Source organism: Anolis carolinensis, unplaced genomic scaffold, assembly GCF_035594765.1.
Source record: "Anolis carolinensis isolate JA03-04 unplaced genomic scaffold, rAnoCar3.1.pri scaffold_14, whole genome shotgun sequence".
Taxonomy (NCBI): domain Eukaryota; kingdom Metazoa; phylum Chordata; class Lepidosauria; order Squamata; family Dactyloidae; genus Anolis; species Anolis carolinensis.
Genome location: NW_026943825.1, coordinates 7147322 through 7173806, shown reverse-complemented (window position 1 = coordinate 7173806; position 26485 = coordinate 7147322). Strand labels below are relative to the sequence as shown.

The window sequence follows — 26485 nt, the reverse complement described above, 5'->3', positions numbered from 1 at the left end:
CCATAGTCCTGCCTGACTTTCCCCGTTCTCGGACCCAAGTGTCCACTCGCACTCACCTGAGTGAGCTGTCCGGCATGGTAGCCACGGCCGTGGGCCATCTTCCAGTGGGTGATTTGTTGCCCCATGCTCCAGATGGAACTGGTAATGCCTAGCCAAGGAAGGAAGTTGTAGTTATATTCAGCTTACTTACTACTTTGGGGGTGAACTATAACTCCCGGATGTCAGACCTAAACAGTTTCCAGGGAAACTATAAATCCCAATGTCCTCACCTGGATAGGAAGCATAGGAGTCGTCCTTGAGTTTCTCAGTACGGGCAGCAGCTCCAGCCCGTTGAGGCAGCTCCTATATAGAAAGCAGAGAGAAGAAAAAATAAATTACCGTACATACTCGAGTATAAGTCGACCCGGATATAAGCCGAGGCACCTAATTTTATCACAAAAAAACTGGGAAAACATTGACTCCAGTATAAGCCGAGGGTGGTAAATTTCAGAAATAAAAATAGAAACCAATAAAATGACATTACCGTATATACTCGGGTATAAGCCGACCCGAATATAAGCCGAGGCACCTAATTTTATCACAAAAAAACTGGGAAAACATTGACTCCAGTATAAGCCGAGGGTGGTAAATTTCAGAAATAAAAACAGACACCAATAAAATTACATTACCGTATATACTCGAGTATAACCCGACCCGGATATAAGCCGAGGCACCTAATTTTATCACAAAAAAACTGGGAAAACATTGAGTCCAGTATAAGCCGAGGGTGGTAAATTTCAGAAATAAAAACAGACACCAATAAAATTACATTACCGTATATACTCGAGTATAAGCCGACCCGGATATAAGCCGAGGCACCTAATTTTATCACAAAAAAACTGGGAAAACATTGACTCCAGTATAAGCCGAGGGTGGTAAATTTCAGAAATAAAAACAGACACCAATAAAATTACATTACCGTATATACTCGAGTATAAGCCGACCCGAATATAAGCCGAGGCACCTAATTTTATCACAAAAAAAACTGGGAAAACATTGACTCCAGTATAAGCCAAGAGTGGTAAATTTCAGAAATATAAACAGACACCAACAAAATTACATTACCGTATACACTCGAGTATAAGTCGACCCGAATATAAGCCGAGGCACCTAATTTTACCACAAAAAAACTGGGAAAACATTGACTCCAGTATAAGCCGAGGGTGGTAAATTTCAGAAATAAAAATAGAAACCAATAAAATGACATTACCGTATATACTCGGGTATAAGCCGACCCGAATATAAGCCGAGGCACCTAATTTTATCACAAAAAAACTGGGAAAACATTGACTCCAGTATAAGCCAAGAGTGGTAAATTTCAGAAATATAAACAGACACCAACAAAATTACATTACCGTATACACTCGAGTATAAGTCGACCCGAATATAAGCCGAGGCACCTAATTTTATCACAAAAAAACTGGGAAAACATTGACTCCAGTATAAGCCAAGGGTGGTAAATTTCAGAAATATAAACAGACACCAACAAAATTACATTACCGTATACACTCGAGTATAAGTCGACCCGAATATAAGCCGAGGCACCTAATTTTATCACAAAAAAACTGGGAAAACATTGACTCCAGTATAAGCCGAGGGTGGTAAATTTCAGAAATAAAAACAGACACCAATAAAATTACATTACCGTATATACTCGAGTATAAGCCGACCCGAATATAAGCCGAGGCACCTAATTTTATCACAAAAAAACTGGGAAAACATTGACTCCAGTATAAGCCAAGAGTGGTAAATTTCAGAAATATAAACAGACACCAACAAAATTACATTACCGTATACACTCGAGTATAAGTCGACCCGAATATAAGCCGAGGCACCTAATTTTATCACAAAAAAACTGGGAAAACATTGAGTCCAGTATAAGCCGAGGGTGGTAAATTTCAGAAATAAAAACAGACACCAATAAAATTACATTACCGTATATACTCGAGTATAAGCCGACCCGAATATAAGCCGAGGCACCTAATTTTATCACAAAAAAACTGGGAAAACATTGACTCCAGTATAAGCCAAGAGTGGTAAATTTCAGAAATATAAACAGACACCAACAAAATTACATTACCGTATACACTCGAGTATAAGTCGACCCGAATATAAGCCGAGGCACCTAATTTTATCACAAAAAAACTGGGAAAACATTGACTCCAGTATAAGCCGAGGGTGGTAAATTTCAGAAATAAAAACAGACACCAATAAAATTACATTACCGTATATACTCGAGGATAAGCCGACCCGGATATAAGCCGAGGCACCTAATTTTATCACAAAAAAACTGGGAAAACATTGACTCCAGTATAAGCCGAGGGTGGTAAATTTCAGAAATAAAAATAGAAACCAATAAAATGACATTACCGTATATACTCGAGTATAAGCCGACCCGAATATAACCTGAGGCACCTAATTTTACCACAAAAAAACCTGGGAAAACATTGACTCCAGTATAAGCCGAGGGTGGTAAATTTCAGAAATAAAAACAGACACCAATAAAATGACATTACCGTATATACTCGAGTATAAGCCGACCCGAATATAAGCCGAGGCACCTAATTTGACCACAAAAAAAACTGGGAAAACATTGACTCCAGTATAAGCCGAGGGTGGTAAATTTCAGAAATAAAAACAGACACCAATAAAATTACATTACCGTATATACTCGAGGATAAGTTGACCCGAATATAAGCCGAGGCACCTAATTTTACCACAAAAAACTGGGAAAACATTGACTCCAGTATAAGCCGAGGGTGGTAAATTTCAGAAATAAAAACAGACACCAATAAAATTACATTACCGTACATACTCGAGTATAAGCCGACCCGAATATAAGCCGAGGCACCTAATTTGACCACAAAAAGAACTGGGAAAACATTGACTCCAGTATAAGCCGAGGGTGGTAAATTTCAGAAATAAAAACAGACACCAATAAAATTACATTACCGTATATACTCGAGGATAAGCCGACCCGAATATAAGCCGAGGCACCTAATTTGACCACAAAAAAACTGGGAAAACATTGACTCCAGTATAAGCCGAGGGTGGTAAATTTCAGAAATAAAAACAGACACCAATAAAATTACATTACCGTATATACTCGAGGATAAGCCGACCCGAATATAAGCCGAGGCACCTAATTTTACCACAAAAAACTGGGAAAACATTGACTCCAGTATAAGCCAAGGGTGGTAAATTTCAGAAATAAAAACAGACACCAATAAAATTATATTACCGTATATACTCGAGCATAAGCCGACCCGAATATAAGCCGAGGCACCTAATTTTACCACAAAAAACTGGGAAAACATTGACTCCAGTATAAGCCGAGGGTGGTAAATTTCAGAAATAAAAACAGACACCAATAAAATTACATTACCGTATATACTCGAGGATAAGCCGACCCGAATATAAGCCGAGGCACCTAATTTGACCACAAAAAAACTGGGAAAACATTGACTCCAGTATAAGCCGAGGGTGGTAAATTTCAGAAATAAAAACAGACACCAATAAAATTACATTACCGTATATACTCGAGGATAAGTTGACCCGAATATAAGCCGAGGCACCTAATTTGACCACAAAAAAACTGGGAAAACATTGACTCCAGTATAAGCCGAGGGTGGTAAATTTCAGAAATAAAAACAGACACCAATAAAATTACATTACCGTATATACTCGAGGATAGGTTGACCCGAATATAAGCCGAGGCACCTAATTTTACCACAAAAAAACTGGGAAAACATTGACTCCAGTATAAGCCGAGGGTGGTAAATTTCAGAAATAAAAATAGAAACCAATAAAATGACATTACCGTATATACTCGAGGATAAGTTGACCCGAATATAAGCCGAGGCAACTAATTTGACCACAAAAAAACCTGGGAAAACATTGACTCCAGTATAAGCCGAGGGTGGTAAATTTCAGAAATAAAAACAGACACCAATAAAATTACATTAATTGAGGCATCAGAAGGTTAAATGTTTTTGAATATTTACATAAAACTCTAATTTAAGATAAGACCGTCCAATTCTGATTAAATCATGATTCTCATCTTCTTCAATGTAAATGTGCTTATGTATCCTTTGAATAATAATAGAGTGAAATAATACATGTAATAATAATAATAATAATAGAGTAAAATAATAAATGTAATAATAAATGGAGTAAAATAATAAATGTAATAATAATAATAATAGAGTAAAATAATAAATGTAATAATACATGGAGTAAAATAATAAATGTAATAATAATAATAGAGTAAAATAATAAATGTAATAATAAATGAAGTGAAATAATAAATGTATTATTATTAATAATTAAAAAAACAAATGTAATTGTAACCATGATAATAGAGATAAATAATAAATGTCACAATACCAATAATAGAGTAAAACAATAAATGCAATAAAATAATTACTAGAGTAAAATAATAAATGTAACAATAACAATAATAATAGAGCTAAATAATAACTGCAATAATAATAATTAATAGAAAAAATAATAAATGTAATAAAATAATTACTAGAGTAAAATAATAAATATAACAATATCAATAATAATAGAGAAAAATAATAAATGTACCCTATATACTCGAGTATAAGCCGACCCGAATATAAGCCAACCAGGACTTATCAGATCAGAGTGAAATAATAAATAATATACAGCAGAGTCTCACTTATCCAACTCTTGCTTATCCAACGTTCTGGATTATCCGACACATTTTTGTAGTCAATGTTTTCAATACATCGTGATATTTTGGTCCTAAATTTTGGTGCTTACTACGTAGCATTACTGCGTACTGAACTACTTTTTCTGTCAAATGATGTTTTGGTGCTTAATTTGTAAAATCATAACCTAATTTCATGTGTAATAGGCTTCTCCTTGATCCCTCCTTATTATCCAACATATTCGCTTATCCAACGTTCTGCTGGCCCGTTTAGCTTGGATAAGTGAGACTCTACAGTAAATGTATTGATAATAATATACAGTAAATAGAATAAAATAAATGTCATGGTAACAATAATAACAGCATAAAATAATAAATGTAATAATAATAATAAATAGAATAAAATAATAAGTGTAATACTACTACTAATAATAAAGAAAATTAATAAATGTACCATATATACTCGAGTATAAGCCGACCCGAATATAAGCCAACTAGGAACCTCACCCGAGTATAAGCCAAGGGGGGCTTTTTAAGTGCTAAAAAAGGGCTGAAAAACTAGGCTTATACTCGAGTATATACAGTAACTTTTGCAGTCGTTATCTCTTTACCTGCTTTTTGGGTCCAGAACTTCCCGCTTCTGGTTTAGACTCAGGGCTCTTGGGGCTCCTAGAAATGTCGGAGGGAAAGAAGGCCAAGGTTTACGAACAATGAAGTCAACTTACTCCTTTTAATGGCTGCTGCGCTGTAGCCTATACAAAAGAGCAATAGTCCCAAAATGGCAAAGAAAACAAAGTCAAGAGATTCAAAATCGTAGGCATAAATCCATGAGCATGAAAGCAGGAAAATTTTTCCAAGGCGAACCCTTCCAGGTACTCAGGAAAAGGCAGGAAACTTGAATCATAAGCTCGAAAGCTAAGAAAAGAACCTGGAACTTTAATAATAATAATAATCATCATCATCATCATCATCATCATCATCTCACAAAATTTCGCATCTGATATACATGGATGACCTGAAGCTGTATGGGAAAACAGAAACTGAAATCCAGTTGGTCTTAGTAAAGTTGAGGATTGGTGGCAATCTGGGTTGGCTGATATTTGCCTATAGGTCCCATACCATATAATAATAATAATAATAATAATAATAATAATAATAATAATAATAATAATTTTCCAGGGAGACTCATTGTCCCCTCTGCTTTTCATTATTGCCATGATCCCTCTGTCAACAATCTTACAAAAAACAAATCTCGGCTATCAAATATCTAAGAATTCTCACAAAATTTCGCATCTGATGTACATGGATGACCTGAAGCTGTATGGAAAAACAGAAACTGAAATCCAGTCTCTAACCAACACTGTCCGAATTTTTAACACTGATATCAGCATGGAGTTCGGTTTGGACAAATGTTCGACAGTGGCATTGAAGAAGGGAAAAATCATGGAAAGTGAGGGCATAAATATGCCTAATGGCCAAACAATAAAGTGTCACTAGCCAGAGGCCAATAAATATCTGGGCTTATTACAGCTGGACAACATCAAGCATGAACATGTGAAAACTGTGGTCAGCAAAGAATACACACAAAGGGTCAGAAAAATTCTCAAAAGCAAGCTCAATGGAGGCAACACCATCAAGGCCATAAACACCTGGGCCATACCTGTCATAAGATATACTGCTGGCATCATAAACTGGACACAGGTGGAACTGGACAATTTGGACAGAAAAACAAGAAAACTCATGACCATTCATCATTCACTGCACCCTCGCAGTGATGTTGACCGCCTATGTCTGCCTAGAAGATCAGGGGGCAGAGGACTCTTACAAGTAAAACAAGCAGTCAAAGAAGAAGAACATGTCCTGGCAGAAGATGGAAAGCTAAGTGAAGAACCTGCTTTGATTGAAGTAAAAAATCAGAAACTCCTCAAAGCACAGCAGACAAAAAACCAGTACAACAAAACCGCACTACAAACTAGAGCTGACAGCTGGCACAACAAAACATTGCATGGAAAGTTCCTTGACAAAATGGAAGGAAAAGCTGATAAAGAGAAGACCTGGCTCTGGCTCATGAATGGGACCCTGAAGAAGGAGACACAAGGCCTGATCCTTGCATGCTCAAAAAGTTCTGGCTATACAGAACCGAGCTGCGTCTCAGATTGCTCAGACTGTACAGTTAGGAAACAATGCGGGAAATTCGAAACAACAATTAGTTTCCTGTGACAGCTTTCCGAAGGCAACCCAACACGATGGCTGGGCGATTTCCGTTCCGTACCTTGAAGTGTCACCTTCGGGCTCAGTCACCCCGGCCCCATCCGAATCGACCTGCAGCAACAGGGTTGTGTTTAATTCGATTCATTCATACGCTGCCTTTCTCCCAAGATGCCCACTTTGGGAATCACTGGTTTATATAGTTTATACCACTACAACAACAATAATAATAAACACCTACACAGGCAAAAAAAGACTATTCTACCACAATAAAAATATAAACTGCACTCAGCAGAATCAGACATCACGATTAACAACAAACCAAAGACAACAGGGATCTCAAGCAATATATATATATTACACACACACACACACACACTAGCTGTGCCCGGCCACGCGTTGCTGTGGCTTAGTCTGATGGTGTTGGTCAGTCTACATTAGGTTATATTTATGCTGTGACCTCCACCCTTCTTTATACTCACATTAGTAGTAGTAGTTGAAGTCTGTTACCTTCTTCAATTTTTGTGTTGATTGAAAATTGCTTGAGATCCCTGTTGTCTTTGGTTTGTTGTTAATCGTGATGTCTGATTCTGCTGAGTGCAGTTTATATTTTTATTGTGGTAGAATAGTCTTTTTTTGCCTGTGTAGGTGTTTATTATTATTGTTGTTGTAGTGGTCATGAAAGTTGGATAAGTTAGATGCTACAGTATTGTTTTTTTGGAGGCCCAGTGTAGCACTAACTGTCCTCTCAGCCTCAGTGCCTGGCTGCTTCTTGCCTGTGATGGTGTTGATTCTTATTGTTGTTGTTGTCATTGTTATTATTGTAATTGTTTTTTTGGAGGCCAAGTGTGACTGTAGGGATTGCGGAGGTGGATGAGCACTGAATGGCCTTGTAGACTCAGTGTATGGCTGATTCTTGCCTGTGTATGTGTTTATTATTAGTGGGTGAGTGGATGGATAGATGAGTGGATGGATAGATAGAGTGGGTGCTCTCCTTGTTTCCTTTATTCCTATGTCGTTCCTTTTCTCTGCTCTGATCCTGAGCTCGCTGATAAGAACACACTGGTCAGAAAGGAGGATAAATATAACCGGATCAATGGTCTTTCTCTCCCTTTTGCTCTTGGCCTTCCGGGCAGAGAGGGAGGGCTCTTGTCCTTGGTGTTCCTCTGGGTGGCCAAGGAGAAGAACCAACGCATTGCTCTCTCTGATATATTTTTCTAGGCCCAATCTAACCATACAAATCACTCATGTACAGGCAACGGGCAAGTAAACAGAAAATCCACTAGTCGTTTTTCCCGGTCTGAAATGCCCTGGGGTAATTAGTGAAGCAAAGGAAGAGCTATAAAAGCCACAGCATACCTTATCCTGTGTGTTGTCATGGCTGCACTTCTCACTTATGACCTTGGAGGACCTTGGCGAGGAAGAGAAGACGGACACATTATTCTATTATTCTGTATGCACGTGTCCCATTCCATCACAGTTATGAACTAGTTACGAACAAGAGAGGTTGGGAAGTTTTGTTCTTAAGCTGAATTTGTAAATCATTATTATTATTATTATTATTATTATTATTATTATTATTATTATTATTATTATTACGATCCCCAAGGCTAGGAACAAAATAGATTCTATAGCAGTGATTCCCAAAGTGGGCGCTATTGCCCCCCGGTGGGCGCTGGAGTGATCCGGGGGGCGGTGGTGGCACCTATTAGGACACGGGGGCGGGGCCAAGGGAGGGGCGGGGCCTCTTCCCAAGTGCCGGAGACAAGGCTGAGAATCTTCTATATCTTTCATGAGGCGCTTGTTGGGACACAGACGGCGGGGCTAGGGGTGGGGGCAGGGCCTCTTCCAAGAGCCCGAGACAGGGCTGAGCCTCTATACCTCTCCTGAGAGGCCTTTTAGGACTAAAGGGCGGGGCTAGGGGTGGGGGCGGGGCCTCTTCCAAAGAGCATGAGACAGGGCTGAGCCTCTATACCTCTCCTGAGAGGCCTTTTAGGACTAAAGGGCGGGGCTAGGGGTGGGGGCGGGGCCACTTCCAAAGAGCGTGAGACAGGGCTGAGCCTCTATATTCCTCCTGAGAGGCCTTTCAGGACTAAAGGGCGGGGCTAGGGGTGGGGGCGGGGCCTCTTCCAAAGAGCATGAGACAGGGCTGAGCCTCTATATCTCTCCTGAGAGGCCTTTTAGGACTAAAGGGCGGGGCTAGGGATGGGGGCGGGGCCACTTCCAAAGAGCGTGAGACAGGGCTGAGCCTCTATATTCCTCCTGAGAGGCCTTTCAGGACTAAAGGGCGGGGCTAGGGATGGGGGCGGGGCCACTTCCAAAGAGCGTGAGACAGGGCTGAGCCTCTATATTCCTCCTGAGAGGCCTTTCAGGACTAAAGGGCGGGGCTAGGGATGGGGGCGGGGCCACTTCCAAAGAGCGTGAGACAGGGCTGAGCCTCTATACCTCTCCTGAGAGGCCTTTTAAATAAGATCGTACGTATATACAGGTGAGATCTAGGCAGGTAGGGCTTTTGTACCTTGAGATGCTCTCTCCCAGAAGCATGGTCGGCTTTCTCAGGACTGCTTTCTGCAAGAATATGAACAGACTTAAAGAAGAACAACCTCTTCCAAATCCCAGCAAAAAAGGCATAGACATTAAAGGCATGAGTAACTTCCCTTCTAGATTGGATCCAATGCTTATCGGACCCATCTGACAAAAATATAAAAATACTGTAATAATAATAAGTACAGTAAAATAATAAATGTAATAATAATAATACAGCAAAATAATAGAGTAAAATAATAAATGTAATAATAATAATACCGTAAAATAATAAATGTAATCATAATAATACAGTAAAATAATAAATGTAATAATAATAAATAAAGTAAAATAATAAATGCAATAATAATAATACAGTAAAATAATAAATGTAATAATAATAAATAAAGTAAAATAATAAATGCAATAATAATAATACAGTAAAATAATAAATGTAATAATAATAAATAAAGTAAAATAATAAATGCAATAATAATAATACAGTAAAATAATAAATGTAATAATAATAAATAAAGTAAAATAATAAATGCAATAATAATAATACAGTAAAATAATAAATGTAATAACTATAATAATAATAATTACAATAAAATAATAAATGTAATAATAATAATAATACAGTAAAATAATAAATATAATAACTATAATAATAATAATTACAATAAAATAATAAATGTAATAATAATAATAATAATAATAATAATAATAATAATAATAAATAACTGCGCACATTATCCGAGAATACATCACACAGTCCTAGACACTTGGGAAGTGTTCGACTTGTGATTTTGTGATACGAAATCCAGCATATCTATCTTGTTTGCTGTGTCATGCAATAAAATAATAAATAGAGCAAAATAATAAATGTAATACAGTAATAATAATAATAAATACAGCAAAATAATAAATTAATAATAATAATAAAAATAGAGTAAAATAAATGTAAAAGTAACGACAATAATAGAGTAAAATAATAAATGTAATAATAATAATAATAAATACAATAAAATAATACATGTAATAATAATAATAATAATAATAATAGAGTAAAATAAATGTAAAAGTAACAACAATAATAGAGTAAAATAATAAATGTAATAATAATAATAATAAATACAATAAGATAATAAATGTAATAATAATAAATACAGCAAAATAATAAATGTAATAACAATAATAAGATCCCAGTGAAATAACACATGTATTGATAATATTAAAAATAGAGTAAAATAAATGTAATAGTAACAATAATAATAGAGTAGAATCATAAATGTAATCATAACGATTAATAGGGTAAAATAATTGCAGCAATACCGATAATAATAGAGAAAAATAATAAATGTAATAACAATAATAAATACAGTAAAATAATAAATGTAATAATAATAATAAATACAGCAAAATAAAAAATGTAATCTAAATAGAGTAAAATAATAAATGTAATAACAATAATAAGATCCCAGTGAAATAACACATGTATTGATAATATTAAAAATAGAGTAAAATAAATGTAATAGTAACAATAATAATAGAGTAGAATCATAAATGTAATCATAATGATAAATAGGGTAAAATAATTGCAATAATACCGATAATAATAGAGAAAAATAATAAATGTAATAACAATAATAAATACAGTAAAATAATAAATGTCATATAAATAGAGTAAAATAATAAATGTAATAACAATAATAAGATCACAGTGAAATAACACATGTATTGATAATATTAAAACTAGAGTAAAATAAATGTAATAGTAACAATAATAATAGAGTAGAATCATAATGATTAATAGGGTAAAATAATTGCAGCAATACCGATAATAATAGAGAAAAATAATAAATGTAATAACAATAATAAACAGAGTAAAATAATAAATGTAATAATAATAATAAATAGAGTAAAAATAAATGTAATAATAATTAGAGTAAAATAATAAGCCTACCGGTTTGCCCTCATGGGGAATGAAAGTAAACAGCCGGGCTAACCTGGAGGTGCAAAAGGAAAGGGACATGTCAACAATACATTCTGTGTTATCGAAGGTTTTCATAGCCGGAATTGCTGTGAATTTTCTGGGCTGTATGGCCATATTCCACTGAGGATGCCTGCCATAGATACAGGCAAAACGTCAGGAGAGAATGCTTCCGGAACGTGGACATACAGCCTGGATAACCCACAGCAAATATCCTTTTAGGAAAGTAGATGCAGCCAGAGTCGATTCTGGTACATTGAGAACAGGGGCGGTTCAACTGGTAGGCAAACTACATGGTTGTTGAAGGCTCTTTATTATTTATATGATGATGATTAACATTGAGGCTGTATTTGTTCCCATTTTGTTTTTTTACAATTTAACTAATTTACAACACCATAAAAACTTCCAGAAGTATGCGTAAGAATGAGGAAGTACTCCCATCAAGGACTCGGGTGTCACAGGTAGACGGTGAAGCGGCAGCTCCCCCTGTGGCCGGAATCGAGCAGACCCTCATGAAGCTGGAAAAATGTTAAATTGCTTCTGTGTCTGTCTATATATGTTGTATGTCTAATAATAGCACTGAATGTTTGCCATGTAGATGTGCATCGTGATCCGCTCTGAGTGAGAAAAAAGGGTGGAATGTAAATACCGTAGATAAAATAAAATAAATAAAACTTCCCAGAGTCTCGTACATTGGTCGATATTTCCGTGGCTTGGGTTCCACCTCCTCAACTAGCGTTTTCTGTAACAAGGACAACAACAAAAACAACAACGTGATGCTCCTGCAAAGAAGGTTAAGAACCACTGATGCAATGGCACACAGGTAACTCAACTGTTAGATTGAAAAACCATAAAATAATGTTATGATTGGGGGTCACCACGACATGAGGAACCGTATTAAGGGATCGCGGCATTAGGAAGGTTGAGAATCCCTGATGTAATGGCACACAGGTAACTCAACTGTTAGACTGAAAAACCATAAAATACTGTTATGATTGGGGGTCAGCACGACATGAGGAACTGTATTAAGGGGTGACGGCATTAGGAAGGTTGAGAACCACTGATGCAATGGCACACAGGTAACTTGGCTGTTAGACTGAAAAACCATAAAATAATGTTATGGTTAGGAGTCACCACAACATGAGGAACCGTATTAAGGGGTCGCGGCATTAGGAAGGTTGAGAATCCTTGATGTAATGGCACACAGGTAACTCAACTGTTAGACTGAAAAACCATAAAATAATGTTATGGTTTGGGGTCACCACGACATGAGGAACTGTATTAAGGGGTCGCGGCATTAGGAAGGTTGAGAATCCCTGATGTAATGGCACACAAGTAACTCAACTGTTAGACTGAAAAACCATGAAATAATGTTATGGTTGGGGGTCACCACGACATGAGGAACCGTATTAAGGGGTCGCGGCATTAGGAAGGTTGAGGACCCCTGATGTAATGGCACACAGGTAACTCAGCTGTTAGACTGAAAAACCATAAAATAATTTTATGGTTGGGGATCATCACAACATGAGGAACCGTATTAATGCTCAGACTCACCTTCTCCTCCTGGGCAGCATCAGGAACTTCTGGATGGTGGAAGACCTTTCCTAGGCTTTACGAGAGAGAGAAAACCTAGGTTAAATACGGTAGGAATCTTAAATAGGACACAAGTGCTATTTGGTTGCAATTCCCATTTTCCCCAGTCTATACAATGGATAATCAAAAGGGAGGTGAGTTGTCAAGTATAAGCCGAGAGGGGCTTTTTCAACCCTAAAAAAGGGTTATACTCGGGTATATACGGTATTGAGAGAAGATATGGTAGATTCCGGGAAGAGGGTGAAATTTATCTATGCATTAAGACGAAATTCCAAAAGATGACGCTCCCTGCAGGCAAGGAATTAACCGCAGAAATCGTATTAGCACCGACCACCTAAAAAGGTTTCTAGTTGCGAAAACTGATACGGCTGCTTCCCATAGAAGCATTAATTTTTGTTCCAGGAAACTAATAAATGCCAACCGGAGGCAGGAGACTCGGGGAAGGAGATGAAAGTCTTGTTTTAGTAGCATTGTCTGTTCTTGTTTTATTGTGTTTATTATGTTTAACTTTGTCGTATGTATTTGTATTCCTTTTGGAATCAGCTGGATTTCCCTGTAATAGCCAGGAAGAGCACCTAAAGCTCCAGAAAGCTTCTGTTCGACCATTTCAAAACTCTGCTTGAGCGGTGATGACACGATTGCAGCATAGATTAAAATCTTGTTTTAGTAGAATGGTCTGTTCTGTGTTTTAGATGGATTAGGGATCGGCTGGATTTCCCTGTAATAGCCAGTAAGAGCACCTAAAGCTTCAGAGAGCTTCTGTTCGACCATTCAAAACTCTCTGCTTGAGCGGTGATGGCACGATCGTTAGCATAGATGAAAGTCTTGCTTTAGTAGAATTGTCTTTTCTGTGTTTTAGATGGATTAGGGATCGGCTGGATTTCCCTGTAATAGCCAGTAAGAGCACCTAAAGCTTCAGAGAGCTTCTATTCGACCGTTTCAAAGCTCTATGCTTGAGCGGTGATGGCACAATCGTCAGCATAGATTAAAGTCTTGTTTTAGTAGAATTGTCTGCTTGTTTTATTGTGTTTATTATGTTTAACTTTGTCGTATGTATTTGTATTCCTTTTGGCAATTTCATGTTTTGTTTATGTTGGAAAAAGCTGCCTTGGTGAGCGGTGATGGCACGATCGTCAGCATAGTTGAAAGTCTTGTTTTAGTAGAATTGTCTTTTCTGTGTTTTAGATGGATTAGGGATCAGCTGGATTTCCCAGTAATAGCCAATAAGAGCACCTAAAGCTTCAGAGAGCTTCTGTTCGACCATTTCAAAATTGTGATGGCACGATCGTCAGCATAGATGAAAGTCTTGTTTTAGTAGAATTGTCTGTTCTGTGTTTTAGATGGATTAGGAATCAGCTGTATTTCCCTGTAATAGCCAGTAAAGGCACCTAAAGCTTCAGAGAGCTTCTGTTCGACCATTTCAAAATTGTGATGGCACGATCGTCAGCATAGATGAAAGTCTTGTTTTAGTAGAATTAAAGTCTTGTTTTAGATGGATTAGGGATCAGCTGGATTTCCCAGTAATAGCCAGTAAGAGCACCTAAAGCTTCAGAGAGCTTCTGTTCGACCATTTCAAAATTGTGATGGCACAATCGTCAGCATAGATGAAAGTCTTGTTTTAGTAGAATTAAAGTCTTGTTTTAGATGGATTAGGGATCAGCTGGATTTCCCAGTAATAGCCAGTAAGAGCACCTAAAGCTTCAGAGAGCTTCTGTTCGACCATTTCAAAATTGCGATGGCACAATCGTCAGCATAGATGAAAGTCTTGTTTTAGTAGAATTAAAGTCTTGTTTTAGATGGATTAGGGATCAGCTGGATTTCCCAGTAATAGCCAGTAAGAGCACCTAAAGCTTCAGAGAGCTTCTGTTCGACCATTTCAAAATTGTGATGGCACAATCGTCAGCATAGATGAAAGTCTTGTTTTAGTAGAATTAAAGTCTTGTTTTAGATGGATTAGGGATCAGCTGGATTTCCCAGTAATAGCCAGTAAGAGCACCTAAAGCTTCAGAGAGCTTCTGTTCGACCATTTCAAAATTGCGATGGCACAATCGTCAGCATAGATGAAAGTCTTGTTTTAGTAGAATTGTCAGTTCTGTGTTTTAGATGGATTAGGAATCAGCTGGATTTCCCAGTAATAGCCAGTAAGAGCACCTAAAGCTTCAGAGAGCTTCTGTTCGACCATTTCAAAATTGTGATGGCACAATCGTCAGCATAGATGAAAGTCTTGTTTTAGTAGAATTGTCAGTTCTGTGTTTTAGATGGATTAGGAATCAGCTGGATTTCCCAGTAATAGCCAGTAAGAGCACCTAAAGCTTCAGAGAGCTTCTGTTCGACCATTTCAAAATTGTGATGGCACGATCGTCAGCATAGATGAAAGTCTTGTTTTAGTAGAATTGTCAGTTCTGTGTTTTAGATGGATTAGGAATCAGCTGGATTTCCCAGTAATAGCCAGTAAGAGCACCTAAAGCTTCAGAGAGCTTCTGTTCGACCATTTCAAAATTATGATGGCACGATCGTCAGCATAGATGAAAGTCTTGTTTTAGTAGAATTGTCAGTTCTGTGTTTTAGATGGATTAGGAATCAGCTGGATTTCCCAGTAATAGCCAGTAAGAGCACCTAAAGCTTCAGAGAGCTTCTGTTCGACCATTTCAAAATTGTGATGGCACGATCGTCAGCATAGATGAAAGTCTTGTTTTAGTAGAATTAAAGTCTTGTTTTAGATGGATTAGGGATCAGCTGGATTTCCCAGTAATAGCCAGTAAGAGCACCTAAAGCTTCAGAGAGCTTCTGTTCGACCATTTCAAAATTGTGATGGCACGATCGTCAGCATAGATGAAAGTCTTGTTTTAGTAGAATTAAAGTCTTGTTTTAGATGGATTAGGGATCAGCTGGATTTCCCAGTAATAGCCAGTAAGAGCACCTAAAGCTTCAGAGAGCTTCTGTTCGACCATTTCAAAATTGCGATGGCACGATCGTCAGCATAGATGAAAGTCTTGTTTTAGTAGAATTAAAGTCTTGTTTTAGATGGATTAGGAATCAGCTGGATTTCCCTGTAATAGCCAGTAAGAGCACCTAAAGCTTCAGAGAGCTTCTGTTCGACCATTTCAAAATTGCGATGGCACGATCGTCAGCATAGATGAAAGTCTTGTTTTAGTAGAATTAAAGTCTTGTTTTAGATGGATTAGGGATCAGCTGGATTTCCCAGTAATAGCCAGTAAGAGCACCTAAAGCTTCAGAGAGCTTCTGTTCGACCATTTCAAAATTGTGATGGCACAATCGTCAGCATAGATGAAAGTCTTGTTTTAGTAGAATTAAAGTCTTGTTTTAGATGGATTAGGAATCAGCTGGATTTCCCAGTAATAGCCAATAAGAGCACCTAAAGCTTCAGAGAGCTTCTGTTCGACCATTTCAAAATTGTGATGGCACGATCGTCAGCATAGATGAAAGTCTTGTTTTAGTAGAATTGTCTGTTCTGTGTTTTAGATGGATTAGGAATCAGCTGGATTTCCCTGTAATAGCCAGTAAAGGCACCTAAAGCTTCAGAGAGCTTCTGTTCGACCATTTCAAAATTGTGATGGCACAATCGTCAGCATAGATGAAAGTCTTGTTTTAGTAGAATTAAAGTCTTGTTTTAGATGGATTAGGAATCAGCTGGATTTCCCAGTAATAGCCAGTAAGAGCACCTAAAGCTTCAGAGAGCATCTGTTCGACCATTTCAAAATTGTGATGGCACGATCGTCAGCATAGATGAAAGTCTTGTTTTAGTAGAATTGTCAGTTCTGTGTTTTAGATGGATTAGGAATCAGCTGGATTTCCCTGTAATAGCCAGTAAGAGCACCTAAAACTTCAGAGAGCTTCTATTCGACCATTTCAAAACTCTCTACTTGAGCGGTGATGACATGATCGTCAACATAGATGAAACTCTCTGTCTAAACAGACCCAGAGAACTCCTCACCTGGTGAAGTAGGAGAGAGGATGAGTAGACAACCTCCTCCTCGCTCCGCTTACACTGTCATTGATAACATCCACGTCACCAATTAATTTCTGCAAAGCAAATGGAATCAAGTTAGAAGAGCGATGCCTTTTATACTCTATGCCCAAGTCTGTTTCATACCATGCTTTCTGGAAGTTTTTGGAGTTGAAATCAAGTTCACAACAACAATTCGCTGAAGGCAACTGATTTATTTCCATCTTTCCACAAGCACTGAGAATAACAGTTCTAAAGAGCTCCCGCTAAAACACCCTGCAATACACAAGGGTTATCCAGAAAGTAGATTACGTTTTGGAATTAAAAATGAACAAAGTATAGGAGAAAACATTTACCATATGCAGTTGAAAGCCACACCCAAATACCACTTCTCAACATAATCACCATTCAAATCTAGGCACTTATCATAGCGATGAATGAGCTTGGCAACTCCTTCCTCACAAAACTCTGCTGCTTGCGTCCTCAAAAAGTATAGGAGAAAACATTTACCATATGCAGTTGAAAGCCACACCCAAATACCACTTCTCAACAGAGTCGCCTTTCAAATCTAGGCACTTATCATAGCGAGGAATGAGCTTGGCAACTCCTTCCCCACAAAACTCTGCCACTTGCTTCCTCAATGCAGCATATTTGGCGACGAAGGGAAGGGGTGACCGGCTGGTTGAGGACGCAAGCGGCAGAGTTTTGTGGGGAAGGAGTCTGACCAAACACTGTATCTGGTAGTGGCAATTCCTAATTCCTTCACAAAACCGATATCGTGTCTACACTGCCCTGAACCCAGCCTCCCTTCTTTATGGCAGAGAACCGAAGCAGTCAGTTCCAGGCTGCTACGGTGATCCTGATATTTTCTGCCTAGCGAGCTGTAATCTTCCCCAGATTTCTTACCTTTCTGCATTTATCCCATAATTCTTGAGGTGGCCTGGAAAAAAAAGAGTGGCATTCAGGTAAGATAACAATAACACTATATGTCACAACATTTGAAAAGTTTCCTGTTCCTGGTTTGAAAGTGTTCTTTCCTAGAATCATAGAATCATAGAATAGTAGAGTTGGAAGAGACCTCAAGGGCCATCTAGTCCAACCCCCCGCTAAGAAGCAGGAAATCGCATTCAAAGCACCCCCGACAGATGGCCATCCAGCCTCTGCTTAAAAGCCTCCAAAGAAGGAGCCTCCACCACGGCCCGGGGGAGAGAGTTCCACTGCCGAACAGCCCTTCTCACAGTGAGGAAGTTCTTCCTGATGTTCAGGTGGAATCTCCTTTCCTGTAGTTTGAAGCCATTGTTCCGTGTCCTAGTCTGCAGGGCAGCAGAAAATAAGCTTGCTCCCTCCTCCCTATGACTTCCCCTCACATATTTGTACATGGCTATCATGTCTCCTCTCAGCCTTCTCTTCTGCAGGCTAAACATGCCCAGCTCTTTAAGCCTCTCCTCATAGGGCTTGTTCTCCTATTTAATTTACTAATTGGCGGCAGCATAAAGAATGAGGAAGTACTCCATCAAGGACTCGGTGTCACAGGTGGTCGGTGAAGCAGCAGCTCCCCCTTGTGGCCGGAATCGAGCATACCCTCATGAAGCCGGATGTCATGATCTCCAGTCCTTGACATCTCCAGTCGGCTGACAAGGAACAGATGCCAGCCATAAAACGGGCCAGCCATAAAACCTCAATGACCCTCTGGTATATGAGAGCCCCTATATAAGTGGGCCAAAGAGAAGGTTCTGGCATTCGGTACAATAAAATCTGTTGGAATCTACCAGCGTGTCTTGATGCTTTTTCCTTTGGAAGACTGACCCATAGCACAACTGAGAGAAGAGAACCTAACACCGGAAGTTGGAAAATGTCAAATTGCCTCTGTGTCTGTCTATATGTCGTATGTTTAATGGCACTGAATGTTTGCCATGTATATGTGCATTGTGATCCACCCTGAGTCCCCTTTGGGTGAGAAGGGTGGAATAATAATAATAATAATAATAATAATAATAATAATAATAATAAATAACATCATGTTATTTATATATAAAGTGTCACCAGCCAGAGGCCTATTAATATCTGGGCATATTACAGCTGGACAACATCAAGCATGAACATGTGAAAACTGTGGTCAGCAAAGAATACACACAAAGGGTCAGAAAAATTCTCAAAAGCAAGCTCAATGGAGGCAACACCATCAAGGCCATAAACACCTGGGCCATACCTGTCATAAGATATACTGCTGGCATCATAAACTGGACACAGATGGAACTGGACAATTTGGACAGAAAAACAAGAAAACTCATGACCATTCATCATTCACTGCACCCTCACAGTGATGTTGACCGGCTATATCTGCCTAGAAGATCAGGGGGCAGAGGACTCTTACAAGTCAAACAAGCAGTCAAAGAAGAAGAACATGCCCTGGCAGAAGATGTCAAGCAAAGGGAAGAACCTGCTTTGATTGAAGTCAAAAATCAAAAACTCCTCAAAGCACAGCAGACAAAAAACCAGTACAAGAGAACCGCACTACAAACTAGAGCTGACAGCTGGCACAACAAAACATTGACAAAATTGAAGGAAAAGCTGACAAGGAGAAGACCTGGCTTTGGCTCACGAATGGGACCCTGAAGAAGGAGACAGAAGGCCTGATCCTTGCAGCCCAGGAGCAAGACATCAGGACAAATGCAATTCAGGCCAAGATCGAAAAATCTGTTGATGACCCAAAATGCAGACTGTGCAAGGAAACCGACGAAACCATTGATCATATCCTCAGCTGCTGTAAGAAAATCGCACAGACAGACTACAAACAGAGGCACAACTATGTGGCCCAAATGATTCATTGGAACTTATGCCTCAAGTCCCACCTCCCAGCAGCAAAGAACTGGTGGGATCACAAACCTGCAAAAGTATTGGAAAATGAGCACGCAAAGATACTGTGGGACTTCCGAATCCAGACTGACAAAGTTCTGGAACACAACACACCAGACATCACAGTTGTGGAAAAGATCATTGATCATTGATGTTGCCATCGCAGGTGACAGTCGCATTGATGAAAAACAACAGGAAAAACTCAGCCGCTATCAGGACCTCAAGACTGAACTTCAAAGACTCTGGCAGAAACCAGTGCAGGTGGTCCCGGTGGTGATGGGCACATCAAAAGATCTCAGCCGGCATTTGGAAACAATAGACATTGACAAAATCACGATCTGCCAACTGCAAAAGGCCACCCGACTGGGATCTGCACGCATCATCCGAAAATACATCACACAGTCCTAGACACTTGGGAAGTGTTCAACTTGTGATTTTGTGATATGAAATCCAGCATGTCTATCTTGTTTGCGGTGTCATAAAATAATAATAATAATAATAATAATAATAATAATAATAATAATAATAATAATAAATAAATAACATCATGTTCATGCCAATAATGAACAACAGAGAGATAGACAGCCTGAGATTCCGGCACTGAACTGGGATAAAGGAGAGTCCGAAAGAAAGAGAGAGCGCTGGATGGCCATCTGTTGGGATAGCTTAGATTGTGCCTTTCCTGCATGGCAGCGGGTGTGGACTAGATGACCTATGTGGTCTCTTCCAAGTGTATTATTCTATGAGACAGAAAGAAAGAGACAGCACTGAACCGGGACAAAAGGGAGACAAAAAGAGGTTGATATTGAGAAAAGAGGAGTGTTAGGTTTTGTATTTCTCGGTTTCTCCCACCTCAAGGTCTTCTTTTCAATAGTGAACGTGTCTTTCGCCTCTTCTTCCTGCAAAATGGGACATCAAAGGGGCAAATGGGTGTATTGCCCCCAAATAAGAACCCTTCCTTCCATCCTCAAATCGCAGCAACTTCAAATGTCATCGGACAACACAATGAGGAAGTACTCCACCAAGGGCTCGGTGCCACAAGTGGGCGGTGAAGCGGCAGCTCCCCCTGTGGCCGGAATCGAGCATACCCTCATGAAGCCAGAAGCTGGGAAATGTTAAATTGTCTCCGTGTCTGTCTATATATGTCGTATGTCTAACGACATTGAATATTTGCCATGTATATGTACATTGTGATCCACCCTTCGGGGTGAGAAAGAAGGGCAGAACATAAATACTAGGCATGTCCGATCGATGAAAAAAATGTTTCAATTCTCGTTTCTAAAGTAGGGAGCACTGGCGCTTCAATATAGAAAGTATTTCCGATTTTTTCACCCAAAAATTTCGGATATTTCCAAAAATTCGTAATGATTCTAAATGTTTCTAAAATGGCGGACGCGCATGCGCAATCGCTACACACCGGGCTTGTATGGCAATCTTCCATGTGGACACAGAGGACGTTAGCCCCCACCTTTGTGTCCATCGTGGAAGCTTCTGATTGGCCGGGGAGAGGCAGCCATGTTAGGCTGCGCTAAGCTCCCATTCAAGGTAGGTTGAAGAAACAAAAAAAAATTAAAATATTTTTGAAAATATATTTAAAAAAAATTGGGGGGCGGGAAATTAACAAAACATTAAGAGACAATTAGAGAATGGGCCAACAATGGTTCGAATTACATTGCTGGTTGCGCTGTGAGACAATGTCTCGGAATGCGTATCAAAAAGCGAGAACAATCCGAAATAATTCCGATATACAATTCAAAACGATTTTTTGGACATGTCTAATAAATACTGTAAGTAAGTAAATAAAGAAATAACCAGTGCCGCCATCTCTTTGGCATCCTCTTCCATTCTGGGACTCTCCTTCTCCTCCTTTTCCTCCTTTCCTTCCATGAGGCTCTCCTCCTCTAAGGGCTCCTCTCGTTCTTCCATCCCATTTGGACTTTCTTTTTCTTCCTCGGTCTCCTCTCCAGATTCGGTCTCCTCTCCAGACTCGGTCTCCTCTCCAGACTCGTTCTCCTCTTCAGCCTTGGTCTCCTCTTCAGCCTCAAGCTTGTCGAGTCCTTCCTGAAGCAGACTTTCCACCTCTGTCATGATCACCTTCTCTGCCGATATGTGCTTCTCAGCTCCGTCCTGAAAACAAATAATCTATATATATAAAAGAGTGATGTCATCACGGCGACCCACAAAACAACAAAACTACAGGCCCCCCAACCTCAAAATTTGACAACACAACCCATCATCCACGCCTCTAGGTTGATACAACAAAAATAAAAGAAAAATAAAGTCCTAATTAGAGAGAGAGAAATGATTGCTTTTATCCAATTGCTGCCAGTTAGAAGGCTAAGCTCCTCCAACTTGGTCTCCTAGCAACCCAATAAAAAATAATAAAAAACACTAAAAAATTAATACAATAAAATACTATAATAACAGAAAATAACTAAAAATAATACAAGAAAATAATAAAATATAATAAATAAAAATATAACTTACAATAAAATTAATAAAAAAATGCAAATAACATCAAATAAAAATTACACTACAATTTTTAAGCAATACCACCACCACTTTGCCACAGCAACGCGTGGCCGGGCACAGCTAGTAATCTATATAAATAAAAAAGTGTCAATGTTCGTTTGTTCGAAATCTAAAATCTCCGTAAACGCTTCTCCAATTGATTTGAAATTTGGACACAACGTTGCACTTGAACACGTGGATGTTTTTACACACCTATTATATAGATGTCACACCTGTGACAGGTAAAATAAATAATAATCTAGTTAAATAAAAAATATCAATGTTCGTTTGTTCGAAATCTAAAACCTCCGTAAACACTTCACCGATTTCTTTGAAATTCGGACACAACATTGCACTTGAACACGCGGATGTTTTTACACATCTATTATATAGATGTCACACCTGTGTCAGGTAAAATAAATAATCTAGATAAATAAAAAATGTCAATGTTCGTTTGTTCAAAATCTAAAACATCCGTAAACACTTCTCCAATTGATTTGAAATTTGGACTCAACATTGCACTCGAACACGCGGATGTTTTTACACACCTATTATATAGATGTCACACCTGTGACAGGTAAAATAAATAATAATCTAGATAAATAAAAGTCAATGTTCATTTGTTTGAAATCTAAAACCTCCATAAAAGTTTCACCGATTGCTTTGAAATTTGGACACAACGTTGCACTCGAACATGCAGATGTTTTTACACACCTATTATATAGATGTCACACCTGTGACAGGTAAAATAAATAATAATCTATATAAATAAAAAATGTCAATGTTTGTTTGTTCGAAATCTAAAATCTCCGTAAACGCTTCTCCAATTGATTTGAAATTCAGACACAATGTTGCACTCGAACACGCGGATGTTTTTACACATCTATTATATAGATGTCACACCTGTGACAGGTAAAATAAATAATAATCTAGATAAATTAAAAAATCATTGTTCGTTTGTTCGAAATCTAAAATCTCCGTAAACGCTTCACTGATTGCTTTGAAATTCAGACACAACGTTGCACTCGAACACGTGGATGCTTTTACACACCTATTATATAGATGTCACACCTGTGACAGGTAAAATAAATAATAATCTATATAAATAAAAAATGTCAATGTTTGTTTGTTCGAAATCTAAAATCTCCGTAAACGGTTCTCCAATTGATTTGAAATTCAGACACAATGTTGCACTCGAACACGCGGATGTTTTTACACATCTATTATATAGATGTCACACCTGTGACAGGTAAAATAAATAATAATCTAGATAAATTAAAAAATCATTGTTCGTTTGTTCGAAATCTAAAATCTCCATAAACGCTTCACCAATTGCTTTGAAATTCGGACACAACGTTGCACTCGAACACACGGATGTTTTTACACATCTATTATATAGATGTCACACCTGTGACAGGTAAAATAAATAATTATCTAGATAAATAAAAAAATCATTGTTCGTTTGTTCGAAATCTAAAACCTCCGTAAACACTTCACCAATTGATTTGAAATTCGGACTCAACGTTGCACTCGAACACGTGGATGTTTTTATACACCTATTATATCAATGTCACACCCATGATAGGTAAAAATATGCTTGCACAAATTACCTGTTTCTTCGGGACAGCCTTCCAAGCACCAAGTGCCTCCTTGCTGGTCATAGGTTGATCCATTCTTGCGGGGAGAAAGAAGAGAAATGTGAGCCAAATGTCATCCAAGCCCAGCCCATCCCCAACGGATCCCAATTGTGTCCGCTTAGATGCCTAATATATGCTCGGCTATATTAATGGTACCCACCTTAACGTTCAGTCCTAACTATCCCTCCTCCACTTTTGTTAGGAAGAGAGTGAGCTAAAAAATTCCACGTTTTTCCTTTGTCCAAGAACGGAATGTATAAGAACAAAGTCATGACAACGGACAACAATGGGACTTAAGGTTCTCTCTCTTTTCATTCTGATTTCCATTGGCCTTCCATTACCTTATGAAAGAAGCATGGTTTTTGCATTACTTGGAAAGTTTGCTCGATGAAACGCCTCCTCGGCTGAACTCCCACCGCCTTGGCAGACCATCAGGAAATCCATTACACGAAGCACGGAGTCCATTAAAAGTCCTCGGGGGCATCATATTGTCTCTCTTGCTCTTGGCTCCTTTTCAATGATCCTTCTTTGAACCTCTAGATTCAGAGATCACGACTGTATTTGCCATGGATACCCGAAGAGCGTTGTCAGGGTTTTGTCCAGTTCCTTCACTGCCCAAGTTTGCATCTACACTGTGGAACGAAGGCAGTTTGTGTTAAAGTAGGAATGATTGTATATAGATTTGTTTAAATGTAATTGAGTCATGGTGGTGCAATGTGTGCTGGAGATTGCATCATGCACTGTGTACTGTTTACTATGTCAGTATGTAAAGGGTTAAGTGCCTGCAAACTTGGATTGCATCAGACAGCAGAGTCTGGGATAAATTGCCCTCTGCTTCCTATCTTATTTTCTTCTTTGTTTTCCTTCCCGTCTGTGCCTGCATGAGAACTGTGTATTCCTTTCATGAGTAAAACTTTTGATAGAGAGCTGAAGACTCCAGCATAATTTTTATCTAGTGTTTTCTCGTCAGCGACTTCTGCTGCGTGTGTGCCTAGCAAATCGCTCTGACAGTTTAACACCAATTTAACTGCCATGGTTAATGCTGTGGAATATGGGAGATGTCGCTTTACAAGCTCTTTAGCTTTCAATGTGTTGAGACCTATGAAGCGTCTGAGGATAAGGACAAGGATTTTCTGGTTGAGCCTGGTGCTTCTGTGGCAGAAAGCAAAAGTGTTTTTCGAGACGATGGGAATGTTTTGGGTAAATCTGTTGTTGGGTAAACAGGCAATGTTGTTGTGTGTTTTTTGGACTGTATGGCCATGTTCCGGAAGCATTCTCTCCTGACATTTCGCCCACATCTATGGCAGGCACACTCAGAGGTTGTGAGGTATATTGGAAAAAGCTAAGCAAGGAAGCTTTATATATCAGTGGAAGGTCCAGGGTAGGAGAAAGAACTCTCGTCTGTTGGAGGCCAGTGTGAATGTTGTAATTAATCACCTTGATTAGCATTAATGGCCTCGCCAGATTCATGTCTTGATTTCTTCCTGGATTCTTTTTCTAATTTACAAAACTATAAAAATGCCGGCAATCAAAGAGCAAGGAGGAAATACTATGACCAAAAAGGACTCAGCATAAAGAATAGGGATACTCTGACATATTACTTGAAAACCCATCATGGCAAACCAAAAAAAAACAAACAAAAAAACAGATTGGACATCATTGACAACCTATATAGAACTTTTTACAAAAAATATAATGACGGTGTGGACTTATAAATGATAACAAGTACAAAAATACTTTATCACCTAGAAGAAAAGATGGGAGGTGCAACCTTTTTTCCCCTCTTTTTTCTTTTTTGTGTTTTTGATTTTTTATACTCTTTTTCCAACTTTTAATTTTTTAATTTTTCTCTCTTTTTGATAATTTTTATTTTTATCTCCATTGGTTTTTTCTCTTTTTTCTTTTCCTCTCTATTTTCTTCGTACCACATCCCCCCTTTCACTTTCTTTTCTACATTTATGATTGTTCTCACTCTTTTTATGTTCAAAAATACTCAATAAAAATATTTTTTTTTTAAAGGACTCGGTGTCATAGTGGATTAAGCAACAGCTCCCCCTATGGCCAGAATTGTGCATAACCTCCAGAAGCCGAAGTTGGAAAACATTGCATTACCTCTATCTGTCTGTATGTGTTGCGTGTCTAAGATTATTTCAAGTGTTTTACTTCTCACCAACTTGGTTGGGCTGTTTACTTATTGACTACCTTTCCTGATTACTTTTCTTATCCCTTTTGGGGATTTCCCCTTTTTATATGTGCTTTCTTCAATAAACTGTATTTATTACTGCTTTTGGAGCCCTGGTTGGTACTAAGGGCAAGGTGAACTCTGGCCGAAGTGCAACAGATTTTGCCTCTGAAATCTCAGGGCCTGGGATCGTCTTTGCCTGAAGGCATGCCATCAGCTTGCACTTTGCTTCGAGCCATACAATGTCTTTGATCAGCTCCACCTGGATTGAGGTATTATTTATATATATTCAAAGAAACAC

At 38.5% G+C, this 26485-nt stretch overlaps 1 protein-coding gene across 1 annotated transcript in view; it reads right to left on the bottom strand.

The window, feature by feature from the left end:
- The window catches only part of LOC134294353 (transcriptional regulator ATRX homolog), a 32844-nt gene extending 8539 nt beyond the window's left edge, over window positions 1–24305 (bottom strand). Inside the window, exons 1-15 of the mRNA XM_062965167.1 lie at window positions 24163–24305; window positions 23976–24039; window positions 21667–21981; window positions 20707–20753; window positions 17905–17938; window positions 16987–17075; window positions 12993–13047; window positions 12131–12180; window positions 11412–11454; window positions 9441–9490; window positions 8282–8333; window positions 6987–7036; window positions 5326–5383; window positions 270–342; window positions 57–148 (exon numbers count right to left, since the gene is read on the bottom strand). Coding sequence (XP_062821237.1) covers window positions 57–148; window positions 270–342; window positions 5326–5383; window positions 6987–7036; window positions 8282–8333; window positions 9441–9490; window positions 11412–11454; window positions 12131–12180; window positions 12993–13047; window positions 16987–17075; window positions 17905–17938; window positions 20707–20753; window positions 21667–21981; window positions 23976–24038 — 1071 coding nt within the window. The 5' untranslated portion in view covers window position 24039; window positions 24163–24305. The remainder of the gene's footprint in view (window positions 1–56; window positions 149–269; window positions 343–5325; window positions 5384–6986; window positions 7037–8281; window positions 8334–9440; window positions 9491–11411; window positions 11455–12130; window positions 12181–12992; window positions 13048–16986; window positions 17076–17904; window positions 17939–20706; window positions 20754–21666; window positions 21982–23975; window positions 24040–24162) is intronic.
- Between the last annotated feature and the right edge of the window lie 2180 nt (window positions 24306–26485).